The 21,275-nt window shown below is 41.4% G+C and overlaps 1 protein-coding gene across 4 annotated transcripts in view; it reads right to left on the reverse strand.

Annotated features, from left to right (window-relative positions):
- plxna1.L (plexin A1 L homeolog) overlaps positions 1-21,275 on the reverse strand; it is a 256,200-nt gene that overhangs the window by 177,423 nt on the left and 57,502 nt on the right. For all 4 annotated transcript variants that reach the window (XM_018256516.2, XM_018256518.2, XM_018256517.2 and 1 more), the window contains 1 exon segment: positions 19,130-19,312. In XM_018256516.2, the coding sequence (XP_018112005.1) occupies positions 19,130-19,312 (183 nt within the window).

Genomic DNA, 21,275 nt, shown 5'->3' on the forward strand with positions numbered 1-21,275 from the left:
GATTAAAAGGAGCCCTCGGCCTGCCCCCCAATCCCCTGCAATTTACCTTTTCTTTTGCCTTTTGTAGCGTCCGTGGCCCCGCCACTTTTGACATCACAGCCCGCCCCTTTTGATGCCACGGCCCGCCCCTTTGTGCCCCCCCCCAGCAGCTGGTAACATTTTTTAAAAAAGGTGGCAACCCTAGTTGCTTGTTAGGATGGACCCAGTTACAGAGAAATAGCTGTAGAACCATTTTTAATAAGGCCTGAGAAGCCCTTTTTTTTACAGGTAGAAATTTACCAGATGTTACCAGTGGGGACAAGTATGTCCCATAGATATTTATTCAAAGAGAAGAATCTTAATATTTATTGAATTAGCCCCCCACCCTGAAACACACACACACACATTTTTCTGATATAAAGGTGCCAGAATCCTTTAATTACTTAAATTGTTGGGATTATTAGAACCACTAGAAAGATAATTTGTATAACCGCTCAGCAGAAGGAAGCAATAACCTGCTTATTGGCCCTTTCCGAGATGTGCATGTCAAGGTCACCTTTAATATATGACAACAATGAATTATTGCCTTGCCACTCAGGGAGCAGCTAGGAAAATTAAAGATGCTTCACAACGCCTTTAGAACGGTGTCCCTGCTTCAACCTGCAAATAGAAGCCCCTCCACCCAACCGGCTGCCCTCGGGGTTACCCTGCACTTCAGGTTCCCGCTGCTAAATATGGAAAGTGACATCAGATTTTGGCAGGAAACACTACAGCGGTTCATGTTCCTCTTGGCATAGGTGTGTAATGATCAGCGCAAAATATTCACTGCAGTGAAATCATAAAGTCAGGATGCTACACATTATTTTGGGTACAAATAACAGGCAGTGGGAGACTCGGCTGTTTTCGTGGATGATCAGGTGAAGGAGACGTAAATAGGGTGTGAGTTGCTATGTCTGTAATGATATTTCTTGTTATATATATATATATATATATATATATATATATATATATATATATATAGCTTTCATGAGGGCTCTGATAAAAGGACATGGGTTGGGATAGTAAGCAACAATACATTTTCTTTAGGATTAATCCATTAATTTGTCATCACAACAAACTCAAAACAGCAGATAACAGGCCAGTAGTTCATATAAAATATAATAAACAGACTTTAGGTGATCCCACACAAAACTTCAGAGAGGATCATGAATGCACAATGTACCTCACGAACATGTGCAGCAAAGGCCAATGAGACACTGGCTCTCCCAGCTGCCCAAACATGAGGAGACCAAAGTCATTGACTTGGCTTAAACTTACCTCTGGCATTGCCTATACTCTATGTTTATTAGGTGCCCCGTATTAACTCCTGTAAAATCATGTGCTGCTAAACAAGAATTATTCCGTCCCACTTCCATGCTACTGTTATCCTTACAAGCATCGTGCTTAGTTACCCTTGGGCCTGTCATCTCATGTTTCTTTCCCCTCAGAATACACAGGCTTTCAGGTCAGCCACCGCTCCTGCTGTTTCCTATTTAATTCTACTGTTTCAAGTCTAAGTTTCCCACACTCCACGGTGCACAGTAAAACGATGGCTCTTTAGAAATAAGAACTAGAAGCCCATTGTATCAAGTGCCACAGATTAATATATATGTATGCGCCGCCTCCCAATAGCAACAAAACTTGTTATTTTTAAGGCAGCACTGGGCCTTTAAAAGTGCATGTTTGCTTAGAAAACAGAGAAAACGGGCTTAATTCTTCTGATATTCCATTGTGAGAGGGAGTCGGTGGCTGCCTGACACTAGAGGACTTGCTCACGTTACACATAATTCTGTGAAGGCCTTTCACAGAAGTCACACTGGGTTTTGCGGGTTCTGGGACTGAACCTGCCAAGAGTCATTAAGGGCTGAGTATCTGGCCGGCAGCTGAGCTGATACACACAAAGAGATCAGATAAGGAAGGTTTAGGTACAGTAAAGGTGGAAGGAGGAACAGGGGTTTTCCTGCTATAAACCACAGGCAGAGGAGTGTGAGAAACAAAGTGAGGGCATTTCATAAACTGCTGTGTCCAAGCTTCAGATTTATGGTTATGTTTTCAGTTAATATATAAACCTGATGTCCCCTAGAACAACTCCTCCTCCTCCACTGAGTTTCCAGCCAGTGCTACAGATTTCATCTCACAGTCCATAAACAAAGATGGCGCCATGTCACTAAGTAAACACTGTGCAGCAAGCACATACAGATACGGTTTTACAATAAAATGTGACTCCAAGGGCACCTATGATGGCTGGTATAATTAGGCCAAAAACAGCACTAGTGAAAACTCAATCTAGCAGTAACATTATCCATAATGGGGCTAATGGGCGTTATGACAAACCATGTTTACTGCCTGGCCGCTAAGCCCTAACAGAATAGGAAGAAACCTCTCTGAAGTGGTCACACCAAAATAGCTCTGGACTTTCCCACAGGAAAGAGACATTTCTGAATTTTCAGAACTCCCAATGGCCTGTTCCTTCATGACAATACCATTAGGGTTCCATACCAAACATATAATAGTACATAGCAGAGGATATGCCTTTAAAATAAATGTTCCATGTCAGTGTCAAACCCTGATTTTAATCCCCTGATTTTATGTTTACCCAGATTTTGAGTGTGTGTGTTTTGTTTTTTACCATCCCCAGATGTTCTCATTAATTACCCAGGGACCATTTCTCAGGTTTAAAGTGGATTTTCCCACGCTTTTTTGCCATACTTTAGGACCATTTTCATTAAACCCCATAAGTTTTACTGCATATATCTTTTTAAACAATTAATGTAAATTTTACAAGAAAAGCCTGATTCCGGAAATCCGTTATCCGGAAACCCTTTATCCAAAAAGCTTTGAACATCTGCCATAGACTCAAATTTTATCCAAATAATTCAAATTTGTAAAAATGAAAGTAGTTCCATCCTAAAGTGCAGGCACAAGTCACATGACTGGGGCAGCTGGGAAACTGACAAAATGTCTAGCCCCATGTCAGATTTCAAAACTAAATATAAAGAAATCTGTTTGCTATTTTCAGAAATGGATTTCAGTGCAGAATTCTGCTGGAGCAGCACTATTAACTGATTCATTTTGGAAAAAAAAAAAATTTTCCCATGAAAGTATCCCTTTAAACACAATTGCTTGTCTTCTATAAGTAAGTCAGTGTCCATAAAACAACTGTAACAGCATCTCAGTGGTTCTAGAAAGTGTTTTCTGACAACTGCTGTGTGGAGAAAGCAATATGGCGCCCACTTATACATATAAGCACAGTGGCAAAATAATTTGGGCATAAAATAAGCCTGATCTTCATACAAACTGGATTCCCCCGCTATCACTAGAGTCCAATTTCCCTTAAATAGTCAGAGGCATGCAAAGTGATCCCATAAATTTACAGAAACAGAGATGTACAATATGCCTGCAGCTCTCCAGCATAATGTGCTTCCTCCCATTTAGATAAGCGACTAAAGGCAACGTGAATAGTACAATACCCTCATTTAAATAAGAGCAAGTCATCTTTGTAACAAATAAACACAACACTGGTTTTTAAAACAACAACTTTTCAAAGTATATTATAACCTTCACCCTAATTTGTATTCTATTCCCTGAACACCTAAAACTGGACTTGCAGAAAGTAGTAACAAAATATATTGTTTCCCAAGCAAGAGTGAAACACAATGTGCTTACATGTCATGTATACATCATTAATGTAGGTAGAAAGAAGGGAAAAGCCACTGGGCCTGTGGCTGTGGGATAGCAGGTATAGTAGGGAGAGATGGTGCCTATAGTAACAGTGGATAATAGTCTCTGGGAAGGGAGTGTGACTGTGGGATAGCAGGTATAGTAGGGAGAGATGGTGCTTATAGTAACAGTGGGATAATAGTCTCTGGGAAGGGAGTGTGACTGTGGGATAGCAGGTATAGTAGGGAGAGGTGGTGCCCATAGTAACAGTGGGATAATAGTCTCTGGGAAGGGACTGTGGCTGTGGGATAGCAGGTATAGTAGGGAGAGATGGTGTCTATAGTAACAGTGGGATAATAGTCTCTGGGAAGGGAGTGTGACTGTGGGATAGCAGGTATAGTAGGGAGAGATGGTGCCTATAGTAACAGTGGGATAATAGTCTCTGGGAAGGGAGTGTGGCTGTGGGATAGCAGGTATAGTAGGGAGAGATGGTGTCTATAGTAACAGTGGATAATAGTCTCTGGGAAGGGAGTGTGACTGTGGGATAGCAGGTATAGTAGGGAGAGATGGTGCCTATAGTAACAGTGGGATAATAGTCTCTGGGAAGGGAGTGTGACTGTGGGATAGCAGGTATAGTAGGGAGAGATGGTGCCTATAGTAACAGTGGGATAATAGTCTCTGGGAAGGGAGTGTGGCTGTGGGATAGCAGGTATAGTAGGGAGAGATGGTGTCTATAGTAACAGTGGATAATAGTCTCTGGGAAGGGAGTGTGACTGTGGGATAGCAGGTATAGTAGGGAGAGATGGTGCCTATAGTAACAGAGGGATAATAGTCTCTGGGAAGGGAGTGTGACTGTGGGACAGCAGGTATAGTAGGGAGAGATGGTGCCTATAGTAACAGTGGATAATAGTCTCTGGGAAGGGAGTGTGACTGTGGGATAGCAGGTATAGTAGGGAGAGATGGTGCCTATAGTAACAGTGGGATAATAGTCTCTGGGAAGGGAGTGTGACTATGGGATAGCAGGTATAGTAGGGAGAGATGGTGCCTATAGTAACAGTGGGATAATAGTCTCTGGGAAGGGAGTGTGGCTGTGGGATAGCAGGTATAGTAGGGAGAGATGGTGCCTATAGTAACAGTGGGATAATAGTCTCTGGGAAGGGAGTGTGACTGTGGGACAGCAGGTATAGTAGGGAGAGATGGTGTCTATAGTAACAGTGGGATAATAGTCTCTGGGAAGGGAGTGTGACTGTGGGATAGCAGATATAGTAGGGAGAGATGGTGCCTATAGTAACAGTGGGATAATAGTCTCTGGGAAGGGAGTGTGACTGTGGACTAGCAGGTATAGTAGGGAAAGATGGTGCCTGTAGTAGTAGTAGTAGTGGGATAATCGCTTCTGGGAAGGGTCTATGGGTACATGACAACTCTCTCATTATATATTGGAAGGCACAAATAGGTAGAAATCTATTGAGCAGGTTAAAAAATCCAATCAGTGAAGGATAACATGGGCGTCCTCTCCAAATATATAGATTTTGCTGTGTTTAGCTTGCTATTAAAAACCATATTCTAGCACCTTAGTGCAAGCCTAACCCAAAGCCCCACTAACTCTCATGCACAATCACCTTATTATGCCTGTCTGCGCTTGGGAGACTTTTAACTAGTGATTTTTATAAATCAGAAGCAGTTTTGACTTCATTAGCCGCCTAATCATAAACATCTAAGCAGGAACAAAGACAAAATATATGGGCATCATCAAATGTGAAAATGACCTACTTATGAAGTGCATGGCATATTTATCAATGCTTACAGCGCGTGCCGGAGGCTAATTTGCACACGTTCACGTGTTCCGCAGCTCATATATTACACACACACCATTAAGGCAGAGATGATAAAAGCCATTCTGTTACATTAGGTATTAAACTGTATGGAACAATTTACATTTTCTCTTTTTATGTGTTTCTACTCATTATTAGAGCTCGACAAATAAACAGATTAAGAAAGATTTCAAGGGAAGGCAACTGAAGAGCTATATAAAGAGCTGATCTAGCTCCGCTGATCGTTTCTGGACATCACTTGCCCCTCGGCCGGACCCTCATCCAACCAAGTTCCTGAAAGGCCTTCTGGGTATTTCCTCTAGATATTTATGGACGCACTTCCTGTTGATTATAAATGTATTTTTGGATCCAAGCGGAGGTATCAAGCAAGCGAAAGATTACAGCAAACACAAAAATCGCTGATTTAAGTGCAAGTCAACCCCAACATAAAAATGTGCCGAAAAAAACAAAACTCCATGCTAAGCAACTTTCCAATAAACATATGTTAAAAATTGAATTTGGTTATTTGTAAAAACGATTTCTATTGAAAGCAGCATTTGCTTAACTCTTGGTTATTTTTTAAACAATGTTGCAAAAGTCTCAGTTCCCCAGCAAAGACAGGTCTGTTAGTTAGGGATGGGCGAATTTGTTTTAACGCGCGTCTTTTTTATTTTGACGCACATTGCCATACAAGTCTATGGGCGTAATTTTTTTGGCGAAACAAGGCGAAAAAATTCGCCCATCCATACTGTTAATCAGCTGCCTTGTCTTACATTGAATTAATAGTCTGAGCAACAAGGGCAGAGAATAAAAAGGGACAGACACTGCTTATACAAATAATGTAAAAACCATAGAAAAATCGCATTGAATGTGTATTGTAAAAAGATTAGACAAAAAAATATTTTTTGGGTTGACTCCCTTCAAATAACAATAGCGCGAGTACTTATCTGAATTTCTGAGTGTGTATCTTCTTATTATTATTCTTTATAGTTACGGCAGTCCCATTATTTCAGAGATATTTCACTTGTATGTTGTAATCAAGTAATTTTAAAGGGTAATGTGGCCTTCTGAGAGAGCAATGGAACGATTTAGGAAGAGTCTATATTCTAACATGGATTGAGGTTGTCAAATGAGCAAATCTTTCCCCAATATAACTAACCCCCGTTTCCAAGCCAAATAGAGTCAGAAGAAGAGGGCAAATAATTCAAAAACTATAAATGAAACCTTAAAAGTGTACCAGCCCTGACTCCTGTCTGTCTGTTACCCTCCCAATGTTAATTTGTGAATATTAATTGCACACTAGTGTATACTCTGTGTTCATGACATTCCCCTTTCCACCATGTTTGCTTTAGCTATTGACCTAAGCCCAGGCAAGAGGTGAACACACACACTCAAACAGCCAACATGTTTGTGTATCATAGACGCACACGTGTCCTGTTAGCTTTTTGAGTGCAATACAGACCATGACCCTATAACCAGCAAACTGCTGCCTTCGCGATGTTGATGAACTATAATAAGCAGACTTTGATTGTAAGTGGGATTCAGGGAGTCGCAGTTCAGCAAACAAGAGTCCAGTATGTCTGACATCCTTGCCTAAAACATTTAGCAAATTTGAGCATTTAAATCATTTAAAGAGACAGGATACCTTTAAAGGACAACGATACCCCCCAAACAATGTAGGTCTCTATAAAAAGATATTGCATAAAACAGCTCATATGTAAAACCCTGCTTCATGCAAATAAACCATTTCCATAATAATGTACTTTTTTTAGTAGTATGTGCCGTTGGGTAATCATAAATAGAAAATTGCCATTTTAAAAAATAAGGACCGCCCCCTGGGATCATACGATTCACTGTGCACACAAACATAGCAAACAAACCGTACTTGTTAGGTCACATGAGCCAATTAAAATACGAAGTTCTGTCTTTTGCTTCAACACTTCTTCCTGTTACAGTTACAGCTGCAGTATTTCTGGTTAGGTGATCTCTGAGGCAGCACACAGACCATCACGAAAATGGTGGTCCAAGGCAAGAGATGTAAAAGGGCAATATTTACTTAAATATATAGACCAGTTTGGCAAGATTTTTTAATATGTCACTTAATATGTTATAAACTATCGGTTGCTTAAGTATTCATGTTGGGGGTATATTTTTCCTTTAACGGAACCACAAACCATAAAATAATTGTTTGATGTTACCGGTTTTTTTTTCGGGAATTTTCGGGATTTTCGGGACCGGAAAATTACTCCAACTGCGCATGCACTGAAAATGAAGGTCTGCTTCCGAAGTTTAACGAAGAAAAATAGATGGCTGCCGTGAACTGCGGGGGGCAGAATCTGCACTGAGGGGTAAGTAAAAAGTTAGGGCCATTTGTCCCGGGTACCACCTAGGCTGTGGGGGGGGGGGAGGAGGGTCTACAAAGGGTATCGGTTTTTTATATTACGGGTTTGTTTCTCTTTCAAACCTAAATATAGTGGAAGGACAGTGCAAGCATAGATTTAGAAAATCTCTCTGTACAGACAAGGAAAGACAAGACATATTGGGATTCATTTATAAACATTGGCAAATGTGAGAAGTAAGAAACATCTTATTGGTGGCCATGGTTTAGTGCTCAGGTGCAAATTGCCCAGTGTTAATAAATGACCCCACTGAGTTACCCGTGTTATGGAGAGTTGCATTATGGCAGGCCAAACCAATTAATATAATAAAGGGATGATAAAAAACTACAGTACAATGGCCCTTTAAATGTGTTTAAAAATGTAATCTCCGCAATGTAAACTGTAACTGTGCTTTTATCCTTCGAACCTAAATGCAGAGCCCCCATTTGTATTCCAGAAAACTCCTAGGCACCACTTATATGGCAGTGCACGGGCAGCTTGTGGGAAAGCCGTGCTCTCTGGGCTCGGGCAAATCAATAGTACAAGACTGCAGGGGGCGAGGGAGCAGGCTGCTCATGCCAGAGTCAGAAGGGCAGCGTGCTGAGACTGACCACGCTCCAACACACACCTCACGCAGTTTGCTCTGCATGATGCTGCAGCCCAAACAAAAGCAACAGGACAGACATAGCTGAAAGCAAAATTCACTGGCCATAAGCAAGGTTCTCTCTATTTACTTCCCTTTAACTAAACAGTAAAACCGGGGAGAAAACGCAGGATTATTCTCTGCACATCTGCATTTACATTTTTCACGAAGTGGCCATATTGCTTGTACAAATACTACAGCCGCTGTACTACATCGGCCATTTTTCTGAACTACAACGGCCACATTCCTTTGGCAAACAATGTTTGGAATGTGTGGGTATCCTTGAGAGGAGAAAATATATCTTTGCTATGGAAGATGGGGGGTTCGGCTTGCATAGAGCTGCTGTACATGGGCAATAATAAATCAGGCAAATATAAAGCAATGCTACACGCACCCAGGCAAGGTTTTAATCCAGACTGGAGAGCTGCAGAATTGTTTAAAAAAAGCATAACCAAACAAAGAAAAATGAAGACGCATTTCGAACTATTTGGAGATTGTTCATCTAAAGGTGAATATTAGATGATGACGGGTTGCTATAGGCCGACCTGCTGCATGAGCATCTCTCTCATCACAAGTGTTGTAATATGACGGAGGCCTATAGAGAATATTCTAAGAAGCCTTGATTAGATTTTCCTGAAAGGGGATGTTTGGCATTTAATAGAAGCTGCTAATGGACAGGGGCTGGGGACAGAACAGCAGATAATTAAATCGAGGTCATGGCCTCCATTGCATGTGTGTGAGGAGACAGAAGGGAAATGCCACTGTACGTCTTCACCTTCAACAGCGCCGGCCAACTTGCTCCATGCACTGGGCACATTATTTGACATTTCCGAGGGCCAGAGCATCTAAAAATATGCCATAGAAAGTAGCTTTGGAGCCGGTAAAATCCATATGTGCCCCACGGGCTGCCGGTTGAATAGCCCTGACCCAGAACATCTGTGTTTAATGATCCATAGCACAGGCAGTTTCTCCCAATTAGCTTAGCGCTTTCCTTCACTTCAAGGGGAAATTGGAATGTTACAGAATGCCCTATTATTAGCAATTTTTAAATTGAGCTTCATTTTTTATATTTTATTTTTTTTTACTGTTCCCTCAGCTGGTTGCTAGGGTCACTGACCCCACCCCCCAAAAAAAAGCTTTTACTCTTTGAGGGTACAGGTATGGTATCCGTTATCCAGAATGCTCGGGACCTAGGCTTTTTGAATAATGGATCTTTCTGTAATTTGGATCTTCATACCGTAAGGCTACTAGAAAATCATTTAAACATTCAATAAACACAATAGGCTGGTTTTGTTTCGGGTTTCCGGATAACGGATCTCATACAATATTATTGATACATTTTACATTACTTATCATTCCATGTAGTCATGTCCCTTTCAGCCTTTCATTCAAACCACTGTCTGGTTGCTAGGGTAAACTGGACCCCAGCAACCAGATAGCTGGAGAAATTCCTAACTGGAAAGGTGCTGATCAAAAATCACAAAAAATTAAGACCAGTTGCTAATGGTCTCAAAATATCGACATCCTACTAATGGTTAATTTAAAGATATACTACACTGTTAACAGCAGGACAGCTGCAAGGTATAGTAAGCCTTTCCCTGTCACTTTACAAGTCACTTAGTCTGGTCATTAAACAGAGCACTTCATAAAGAGGATAATACACTGGGGCTCCTTGTACAGACTAGTAAACAAGTTAAGCCCTAAGCATGGCAAGAAGCTGGCAGCAGCGTTAAACAGGCGGAACAGCAAAGGTCACAGTGGCTGAAAAGTATTTTACATAAATAAATACTCCAAGTCAGTGGGATTACACAGAGCGGTTTGTTAGAGGGGGGGATATAGATCATGTTGGAGGGTCCAGAACGGTCCTGTTGACATTGTTTGCACTGGGATTGAGGCCCCATCTCTAAACAGCTAATACAAGAGGCCATTGTTTGGAAAGGTCACTCGTCCGCTTACCAAACCTTACTAAACCTATTATTATGCACCACTGAATTCTTTATGAATTGGCAATATCCAAGTCTTCCTTCAGTGATCCCAAAATGTGACACTAGCAGACTGGCCTATAGAATTGGCCTCTGATGAGAAGTGTAAAGGCCCCCATACACGGGCACATATAAGCTGCTGACAGATTAAATCGGCAGTTTATTGGACAGTGTATGGGGCCTCTTTCCTGATCAATATCTGGCCAAAAGTCAACCAGATGACAATTGGGCAGGGTTAAAAATCAAGGACTGCATTGGTTTGTTGATGCTCCTCCTTGACCACCTGTATGCTCAAACGTTGTGATCCGAATGTTGGGCCTTAGGGCACACGATAGGATCAGTTCAATGTCGCCCACCGTGAACATAGGGAGTTCTGCTCGTTAGGCAAGGTCGCCAAAAGAGCGGATCTTTAGGGTTAGTCCACACGAGCAGATTCGGGGAGATTTAGTCGCCTGGCGACTAACCGCCTCTTCTTCTGGGACGACAATCACCCTAAACTGCCTTCGCAGGTTTTCCTGTCCGATATAATGAAAAGTCACCAGCGCTAAAGCACAAGCGGCCCTTCGTTTTCCGAAGTCGCCCAAAGTTGCCTCACGAGGAAACTTCAGGCGACTTCAGAAAACTAAGTGCCGCGTGTGCTTTAGCGCAGGCGACTTTTCATTATAGCGGACGTGAAAACATGCGAAGGCAGTTCGGGGAGATTGTCGCCCAGAAGAAGAGGCGATTAGTCACCAGGCGACTAAATCTCCCCGAATCTGCTCGTGTGGACTAACCCTCACATGTGTAGCCACATTAAAGCACTGTACATAGCAACGAGAAGAGTAACCAAGCTATAAGCCTTACTAAGCTTTCTTATCAAAACTAGCCAAACGCAATAGCGGCAGACGGGGAGATTAGTCGCCCAGAGACAAATCTTCTCTTCTAAGGGCAACTAATCTACCGAAGTGCCTTCCTGCCGGCAAGAATATGAATCACCAGAAGGGTGGCATACAAATCACTTCGTATTTCCGTAGTCGTCCAAAGCTTCCTCGTGAGGCAACTACGTAAATCCGAAGCGATTCATGTTCCATGTGAGGCATTTTCAGGGGTGAATTAGTCGCCCGCAGTAGAGAAGATTTGTCGCTGGGTAACTAATCTCCCTGTCTGCCACCACCCTTAGGCCAATGCTACACCATGAAATGTGTTAGTTTTAGCTATAGAGCAAAACTTTATCTGCATTTCATGACAATTCCCTAAACAGTTCAAGAGGCTAGTTATTACTTCATATAAAAATCCATTTTTTTACTTCCCCCTCCACTGCCATCCCTAAAGTGACTTCACCTTATGAGCCATACTGTAGTTCCCAGGCACAAATACAAACACTGGACTTGTGTGTCCCTTTAGCCAGAGTCATTCCATGCTACACTGTGCTTAAGGAAAATAAACAGAGGGAGAAAAGGGGGAGAGTAATAAAAGGAGACGCAGGGAGACAAAGCATGAGGGAGGCAGTCACACCGAGAGGGAGAGAGAGGAGCAAGCTGCCCATTTTCCCATCTAAATTGTCCTGTTGGCCCCTCTCCAGTTGTTTTCCCAGTCTCCAGTTAGAGACATGACAGCCCCTGGTGATTGATTAATGTCCCAAGCAGCTTAAACGTGTGAAGAGACATTTGTTTAGAACATAATGCCGGCATTATACCCAGGCTGGCTCTGTCCTGGCACCCCCACATAATCTTTCAGCAGCCCCACTGTACGGGCAAGCAGACAGACGTATTTACCTGCCCGGGGGCACAATGTGCTATTCAATCCTTACCAAGGGGAGATGCCTACCAGCCCATTAAAAATCACTGCAGCTTCATAAACACACAGGTGTAGGATGTGTCAAGTAGGGGTGCCGGATTTCTGCTTGTGCAATTGGCTCCTAAAGAATAATCATCAAGCTGCATTAAATGGCCAGCGCCTTAGGGCACATAAAGTGGTTCTGGGCATTTTAGGAGTTTGATGCCACGTTTTAACAGATGCCCAAACACTTAACAGCCAGTGCACATTGTATATACATATACACACACATACACACACCCAGGTTATCCAGAATGCTTAGAAGTGGGGCTTTCTGGATAACAAATCTTTCCATAATTTGGGTCTTCATCCTTTGGACTTTAAGTCTACTAGAAAATCATTTAAACATGAAATAAACACAATAAACACAATAGGCTGATGTTACTTCCAATATAGATTAAGTATATCTTAGTTGGGATCAAGTACAAGCTACTGTTTTATTAGTACAGTGAAAAGGAAATCGTTTTTAAAAATTTGGATTATTGGATTATAATGGAGTCTATGGTAGCCTGTAATTTGGAGCTTTCTGGATGATGAGTTTCCGGGTAACGGAGCCCACACTTACTTGTACACAAATACACAGACAAGACAGAACATGCAGGTAAATCCTGCTAAGTTTATTAGATTCATTGGGAGACAATAGGAGGTTTATGGGAGGTGACAAGGAACATCATCTACGATAATGACGCCATAGGCAAGGCTAAAACTGTAAATGGGAGGGATAACATTAAGGGGCGAATTGGAAATTTGAATTTTCACTTTTTTTTTATGGCCAAAACTTTTAAATTCGACTAGGGAATTGTTATAGTTCGATTCGAGTTTTTTTTAAAAATTCTAATTTGATTTTCAAGATTTATCATAATCTGGCCCTTTAAGAACTCAAGTTCGACTATTCGTCACCTTAAACCTGCCAAATTTCTGTTTTAGTCAATGGGAGATGCCGTGGGATCAATTTGGAGTTATTTGCAGCCTTCCTGACATTCGAGGTTTTTTTGGAGAAAAGTTTTTAAAACTCTAATCAAATTTGATTCGAGTTTTCGGGTCAATTATATATATATATATATATATATATATATATATATATATATATATATATATATATATATATATATATATATATATATATATATATATATATATATATATATATATATATATATATATATATATATATATATATATAGGATATATTTAGAAAATTCTATTTTTTTTTTAATAAATTTCGAATTTTGAGTTCATGAGAGTTTGAAAAAAAAAAACAAAAAAAAAACCTCCCATGAATTCGAAATTTGCCCCTTGATAAATCTGCCCCATAGATTAGAGGACGGTGGCCCTTTAAGTGCTATCCAGAGCCAGATATATAATTATATAAAGCATGATTAACCCAAAAAGAAATTGATTGGCTTGGTGTCACTTCCCTGGCAATGGAGATTCTCATCTTTCTGCAGACACCGAGCGCCTCTGGAGATGGCTTCAGCCACAGGAGGAGGATGTTACACCGGCCTCTCTAGGACTATCATATATCTGATGAGGCAGCAACTACCTCTTCCGCCAGAGCCATGGCAGATGCTGGCAGCCACCCAACACAAGCCGCCGCATCATCAGGGGGGTCAGGAGAGCAGCCCTTCATCCAGCAAAAAGTAATTACATGGAGAGAATAGAGACGGCTTACACAGCGGCGATCGAGGCAACTGAAGGCCCCGCAGATGATGTTGCACTAGTTCAACAACATCTCTTTGTATGTAGGTCCATCTTCTTGCGTGCACATTCATTAATGAATGAAGCAGGTGCTGCCATATTGGTTGCCTCAGTTTGAAGAAAATCTATCCTTGACCAAAAGAGGTTACAATTATGTTGAGGCCTACAGAAAATTCCAATCTGGGTGGAATCAGTTTGGCAGCTCTCACGTGCACATTAGGCAAAAAAAATGAAGGGAAATATAATGTGCAAGCAAAGGCACTATTTCTTTATGCCGTGTCTATTTAAGGGTAATTGTAACACTCACACAGTGACTCAGTCCTGAGCAAGAGGATCTAGAAGTCAAGTCAGCAGGTTTTTTACGTTTCTTACACAGGCAGCAGAACACAAGGGTTAAAGAAAACATTCTCGGGAAGCAATAGCAGGGGTGGGGGGCAATAAGACACAGGAGAGCTCCGTGTTCCAGAGAAGAACGACAAGGCAAAAGCAATTATAAGATTTCTATCCCTCATAATTGAAAGTATCAGTCTCTCCCACTCTTTCTCCATTGATCTCACCTTGTCCCCGTCCCCCTCCCATCCCTCCTCGCCCCCTTACATCTCAGGTAGGCTAAAGGGCCATTAGAAATCTGCTATTTGGAGTTCAATAGCAGCGGCAAACTGAAGGGGAATTGGAGAAATGTAAGAGCCATCACTGTGTGTCACATTAGATCACTTATTGATCCTGCAGCCAACCCCCACCTCCATTCTAAAGACAATACATATACATTATGACTGCCTATGGACCTCACAGAGGATGGAAATACATACAGATCAGATGAAGCTCCTCCAGTCTAGAGGCTTATAAAAAGTGTTCATTTACACTAACGTTGGGTATTAGCCACAAGCTCTTCTGGAGAACTATCTGGAAGCCGGGGGCACAGAAATTCCTAGAGAGATGCATTCAGGCTTTTTGAAGAACTGTATAACACATGGCTGTCCTGAAGGCAACCAGACACCCTACAGCAGTGACCCCCAACCAGTGACTCAGGAGTAAAATGTTGCTCACCAGCCCCTTGTTGTTTCTCTCAGTGGGGCAAATTCACTAAGGCGCGAAGCGCCGAACGCTAGCGTTAATTCGCTAGCGTTTGACATTTTCGCTACTGCGCAAATTCACTAACGAACGCTGGCGTAGTTTCGCTAGTGTTACTTCGCAACCTTACGCCAGGCGAATCTTCGCTAGCGACGAAACTACGCAAATTCACTAACTTGCGCAGTGTAGCGAACGCTACCTTTTACGCTAGACTTCCTTCGCCACCTCAGACCTGGCGAAGCGCAATAGAGTAGATAGGGATTGTTTCAAAAAAATTCAAAATTTTTTCTAAGTCCCAAAAAACGCTGGCGTGTTTTCTAGATGATGGCTGATAGGCTGAAAAAGATCGAAAAATTTTTGGGGCTCCCCTTCTTCCCCCTACTTTTCCTGACTCATGGCAACTTACCTAGACAGTGGGCACATGTGTAGGGCAAAATAAAAATTTTATTTGCAGATTTGAAGGTTTTCTAGGCATTTGTAGTGCAGATACGTGTTCCTCCATTGAAATTTGAATTTCGCGCCGTATGCAAATTAGCCTTCGCTAGCGCAACTTCGTTTTATATAGCGAAACAACGCTAGCGCAACTCCGCAACCTTACGCTACCCCTGTGCGCAACTTCGCATCTTAGTGAATTTGCCCCAGTGGCCTCAAAGCAGGTGCTTATTTTTGAATTCCTGGCTTGGAGGCAAGCTGTAGTTGTATACAAAAACATACTGCCAAACAGAGCCTCCTGTAGGCTTCCAATCCAATTAGGGGCTACCAATGGCCAATCACAGCCTATATATGGCACTCCCAGGAACTTTTTGTATTCGTATGTTGTTCTCCAAATTTTTTCATATTTCAATGTGGCTCACAGGTTAAAAAAAGGTTTTGGACAACCACCCTATAGGCTATAATTAGATTAGAAGCTCTACAGGGAAAGTGCATCACCCTCCTTGGCAAATAAGGCCTAATGTACCCACTATTGAAAAATATAAGAATATCCAATGTTAACAAGGGGTACCATCAACATATAAGCTTGAATATGGGTAGTGGAACTCCAAGGGGAACTTTGGGCATTAAACGCACCATATATATTGGTTAGTTAAACCCATCCAATGCAAGAGCTTGGTAGCATTGACTTAATGCAATGGTACAATGGAGTCATTAAAGCAGCAATGGCTCAAAGGTATTTTTTGCCCATTTGTAACCTTAAAAATGAGACAATGGGGCACTTAGTTTGTTGGGTTGGGGACAGTTAAAATTCTTACGGACAACATTAACTGCCCAGTGTTCTTTTGCCTTTGCAATACTATATCTGCTGCATTTCTCTTGGTGGTTAGTGGGCTCACACTCTCCAGGTGGTTGAGCTCACTTCCCAAAGGGTATTGGAGTTTGTTTTAGCTATTTAGTGGCAGAGAGGAGAGATACCATTCTTCAATAAAAATCATGGGATTTATCTGCATAGAGAATTGTGGTTTAGACCATCGTAGTAAAATCAAGGCACAGCACGGCAGAAGCCATTGCTCTTATAATTATCCTGCAGGGAGACCTCAAGCTATGAGAGAGGGATGCTGTGCATGATGGGACCACACAAGGCCTTCCAAGGTGCCACTCTCCAAAATTCCTATGTTGAACACCCAAATAAGCTTGGTCTTCCTTCTCCCCGCTGAGCCATCTTCAGCCTGAGCAGGAGAGGAAGGAGTCGGACAATTATTTCCATCCTCGGTGTGCATTCCTAAAGCCTCTCTCAGCTGGGTTAAATGCCAGATCTATATTGAGATTCTGCCTTCCTGCTATGCACAGGCTTCCTGGTGATAAGCTGCACACATGTGCCGGAGACGCCTCAGCCCCACGCCTGAATCACAGCAGGGCGCCTTAACCCCATTATTGATCTTCTCAAACATCCAAGACGCTGACTTTGGAATAAAATGTGCCGATAATTGGAGTATTTGTTTATAGTGATGTATTTGTCTCACTAAGGGTGACAATGTATTGGGTAGCACCTAGGATGGCACCATATTTACAACAGCAGCAATCCATGAGGAGCCATATATACACAAACAAAGCAAATTTGGGGATAGACACCTCTACTTAAAGGGATTCTGTCATTATTTTTATGATGTTGTTTTAATCTCTAAATTATACTGTTTACACTGCACATAATTCACTCTACAATATAAAATTGCATTCCTGAACCAGCAAGTGTATTTTTTTTAGTTGTAATATTGGTGTGTAGGTGCATCTCAGGTCATTTTGCCTGGTCATGGGCTTTCAGAAAGAGCCAACACTTTAGGATGGAACTGCTTTCTGGCAGGTGGTTGCTTCTTTTACTCAATGTAACTGAATGTGTCAAGGTGGGACCTAGATTTTAGTATTGAGTGTTGTTCTTAGATCTTCCAGGCAGCTGTTATCTTGTGTTAGGGGAGCGGTTATCTGGTTACTTTCCCATTGTTCCGCTGATGGGCGGCTTGGGGGAAGGGGGGGGGGTGATATTACTCCAACTTGCAGTACAGCAGTGAAGAGTGACTGAAGTTTAGCAGAGCACAAGTCACATGACTGGGGCTGCTGGGAAACGGACAATATGTCTAGCCGTATGTCAGATTTTACAATTAAATATAAAAAAAAGTCTGTTTGCTCTTGAGAAACAGGTTTCAGTGCAAAAGTCTGCTGGAGTAGCACTATTAACTGGTGTTTTGGAAAAAAAATTCCCAAGACAGTATCCCTTTAAACTCTATTCTGGGCCAGTCAAATATACTGATGGGATAGCCGCATTTCATCAATAAGAAACAGCAACCATGTGAAAGAGAGGAGGCAATATAAAATGTGGCAGTAGAGAACAAACATTGCTGGCAGTTGTGTTACACTGCAACAATGTAATTGTTACAGGATCAAAGGAAACCAATAACAAAAGAAAATAATTTCAGGAAAGCCATCCACACCCTGAAATACTTTTGCAACACCAGTGACATAGCAACAGAGGTCTCAGCAGGTCATGATGACATCAGAACTGTCTAAATGCAGGCCGAGATCATTGTGATGTCACACCCCATACAGCTGGTGAGTCAGAGTGGGCAAGAGAAACTTCAGGGGGCTCAGATAAAGGAGTATTTTTTATTAGCTGTTTAGCAGTTACAACTATGAGTGCATTAAATGAACAAACATCTAAATTGTGCAGCATTTACAACTAATCACTCTATCCAGACTTGTTACAAGCCTTCGCGGGCTCACTCACATTCTATGCAGGAAAGGGGTGTATTCTCCAAACCAGACACCAGAATATTTCACAGACAGGTGAACAAAAAGAATTGTCAGTTTTTTGGGGTTTTTTTTACTTTTTTTTCTCTGTCTTTTTTTTTAGCAGATAAAGGCATTGTTCTGCCGAGCCCACACCTGTCAGGGGAAGAATGAGAAGTGACAGGCGGCGTCTTCATCGACAGCTTCACCGTTACATCCCAGATCTGATTAGTGGAAACGCCAAGTGTCATTCACCTCAAATCTTGGCATTTTTTTTTGTACGGATATTTTGGGGTGGGGGTATGTTAGAATACTAAAAAGCAAACTTAAAAATAATCAGCCTTGGGTAACTACTGATGCTGATCTAGTAAGACATTGTAACCATACCTTACAAAGAACTGAATGGCTGCACATACACAGTCACAGACAATTGTTTTCTATTCACAAACAAGTTTAGTTTGGGTTACTGTATGGTTAAACAATAGCCAAAATACATTTTTTTTTTTTCTTAACCTCAGCTAAGGTAAAACAAGGTTCCTCAAAGAGCAATAACGTAAGACAAGGCTGGTTCCAGCTATCAAACAACAACTTCAAGTTTCCCCAGCCAGAGAGTAATTGTGAATGCTTAATATTCTTCTTACGATCATATAATGGATGGAATTGGGGCAACTGGTTTTTACATCATAGAATACCAAAGTTCTCTCAAAGGAATAAATCAGTCCAACATGGCGCTAGAAACATCTGCAGCTCAGCCGCCATATTAACAAGACAACCCAAAAAGTAATCCCCAAAATAAATAAAGGGTTCCCCAAGGGAATGTGCAGCATTCCTCCTTACCTTTTTCACACGGCCACTGCGGGTTCCAGCAAACACAACAGTGTGCCCCCGATAATCATAGGCGGCTACTGATGTCATTCCGTCTTCTTTATCCAGAAACAACGGTGTACCTTCTATGGTGACTGTCCCCCCAAGCGGCTGGTTAAAATCCTGCCCACAGAAATTGTCGTCAATTTGCAGAGGCTGTGAGGGAACAGAAAAGACAGAGGTTTAAAATCTTTTTTTTTTACTACATATTATTGATAAAATGCTACTTAATATTGTTATGCCCCAGCATCAGTGCATGGCAGTATTGCCCATATAGGTATGTAGGGGGCAGCAGGTTTAACATGTTGTTATAGAATGGTCAATTCTAAGAAACTTTCCAATTGGTCTTCATTTATTTTTTATGCTTTTTGGATTATTTGACTTCTTATGACTATCGTTACTATCTTTCATCGGCTGGGGACTGACCCAAACTAAAAACCTAATGTTCTGTAAGCCTACAAATGTATTGTTACTGCTACTTTTTTTTACATATATTTCTATTCAGGCCCTTTTTCTATTCATATTCCAGCCTCTTATTCAAATCAATGCATGGTTGCTAAGGCTATTTGGACCCTAGCAGCCAGATTGCTGAAATCGCCAACTGGAGAGCCGCTATACCCCCAAACAATGTAGGTCTCTATAAAAAGATATTGCATAAAACTGCTCATATGTAAAACCCTGCTTCATGTAAATAAACCATTTTCATAATAACATACTTTTTTAGTAGTATGTGTCATTGGGCAATTTCTAAATAGAAAATTGCCATTTTAAAAAGGGCCGTCCCCCTGGGATCGTATGATTCACGGTGCACACAAACATACCAAACAAACCATACATGTTAGGTCACATGAGCCAATTAACAGACAGAGTTCTGTCTTTTGCTTCCACACTTCTTCCTGTTACAGTTAGAGCTGTAGTATTTCTGGTCAGGTGATCGCTGAGGCAGCACACAGACCATCACAAAATGGTGGCTCAAGGCAAGAGATATAAAAGAGCAACATTTACTCAAGTATATATACCAGTTTGGCAAGATTCTTTTATATGCCACTTAATTTGATATCAACTATCTGTTGCTGAAGTATTCATTTTGGGGATATAGTTTGCTTTTAAAGGTGAACAACCCCTTTAATGACATATTATTTAATTAATAATCTACGCAATATGTTGGCACTATATAAATACATGTTAATAATAAATATTATACTTCTAAACATAGTGTTTGGCACCAGCACTGATTTCAGCTCAAGAACCGCCCTGTGTGACATATGCCTATGGCCAGGTCGTACTGGGAAGCTGTAGATTCAGGCCAATGCCAGAGGGATTCCTGTAAGATGCCATAGGCAGTAACTATTTATTGGGCTTGTGGGTGGTTGTTTCAGTATCGGTGTATTTGAAATGCCAGGATCTACTTTGAATTTCAGTCCGGACCTGTCTATGGCTATTTGACCAAAGCTAGAAGTATCGAATATGCAAAACTAACCAACAATCGTCCTGAGAAAGAGCAGACGTTTGTAGAGTAAATACTAGAATAAAAATCAGGACTTCTGCTTCAAACAACTGATGTTTAAGGTAATGAAGAGAAATATTTGTTTTTTTTCAGCTGTCGGCCGGATGCTGGGATCTGTGTTGGACCATAGAGTTGCCATTCCTTTGCCTGCCATATTAAATATGATATTGTGGAGTACCTATGCCACTATGCTATTGCATGGATCAGCATACAGGAGTCTGCAAATGAACACAGCACATCTCTTTCACAGAGCACATTATGGGTTTTTTTTTCCTTACACAGCATCGACATGCAGCTGTACAATTAGGAGCAATGCATAGAACAGATAAGAATCATTAAAAAGGCAATTTAATTGATCTATAAAGGAGATAAAGGCAAAATGGGAATGTTTTCAGTGTCAACGGGAAACTGCTACCAAATAGGAAGAGAGGATTTCTAATTTGTTAGGTTCTGTTTCATTACATTTCCAACCTGCGCAGTTTAATTTTATTTTTTAAAGTGGTTTTCAGCTGGATCAGCATCAGCTGCCCTTTACCAACCAACCCTTTGTCAGCATTCACTAGTCTGGGCACGACTGGGACAAGATAATATTGGCCTCACAGAGGCAGAACT

The sequence above is a fragment of the Xenopus laevis genome, chromosome 4L, assembly GCF_017654675.1.
Source record: "Xenopus laevis strain J_2021 chromosome 4L, Xenopus_laevis_v10.1, whole genome shotgun sequence".
Classification (NCBI taxonomy): Eukaryota; Metazoa; Chordata; class Amphibia; order Anura; family Pipidae; genus Xenopus; species Xenopus laevis.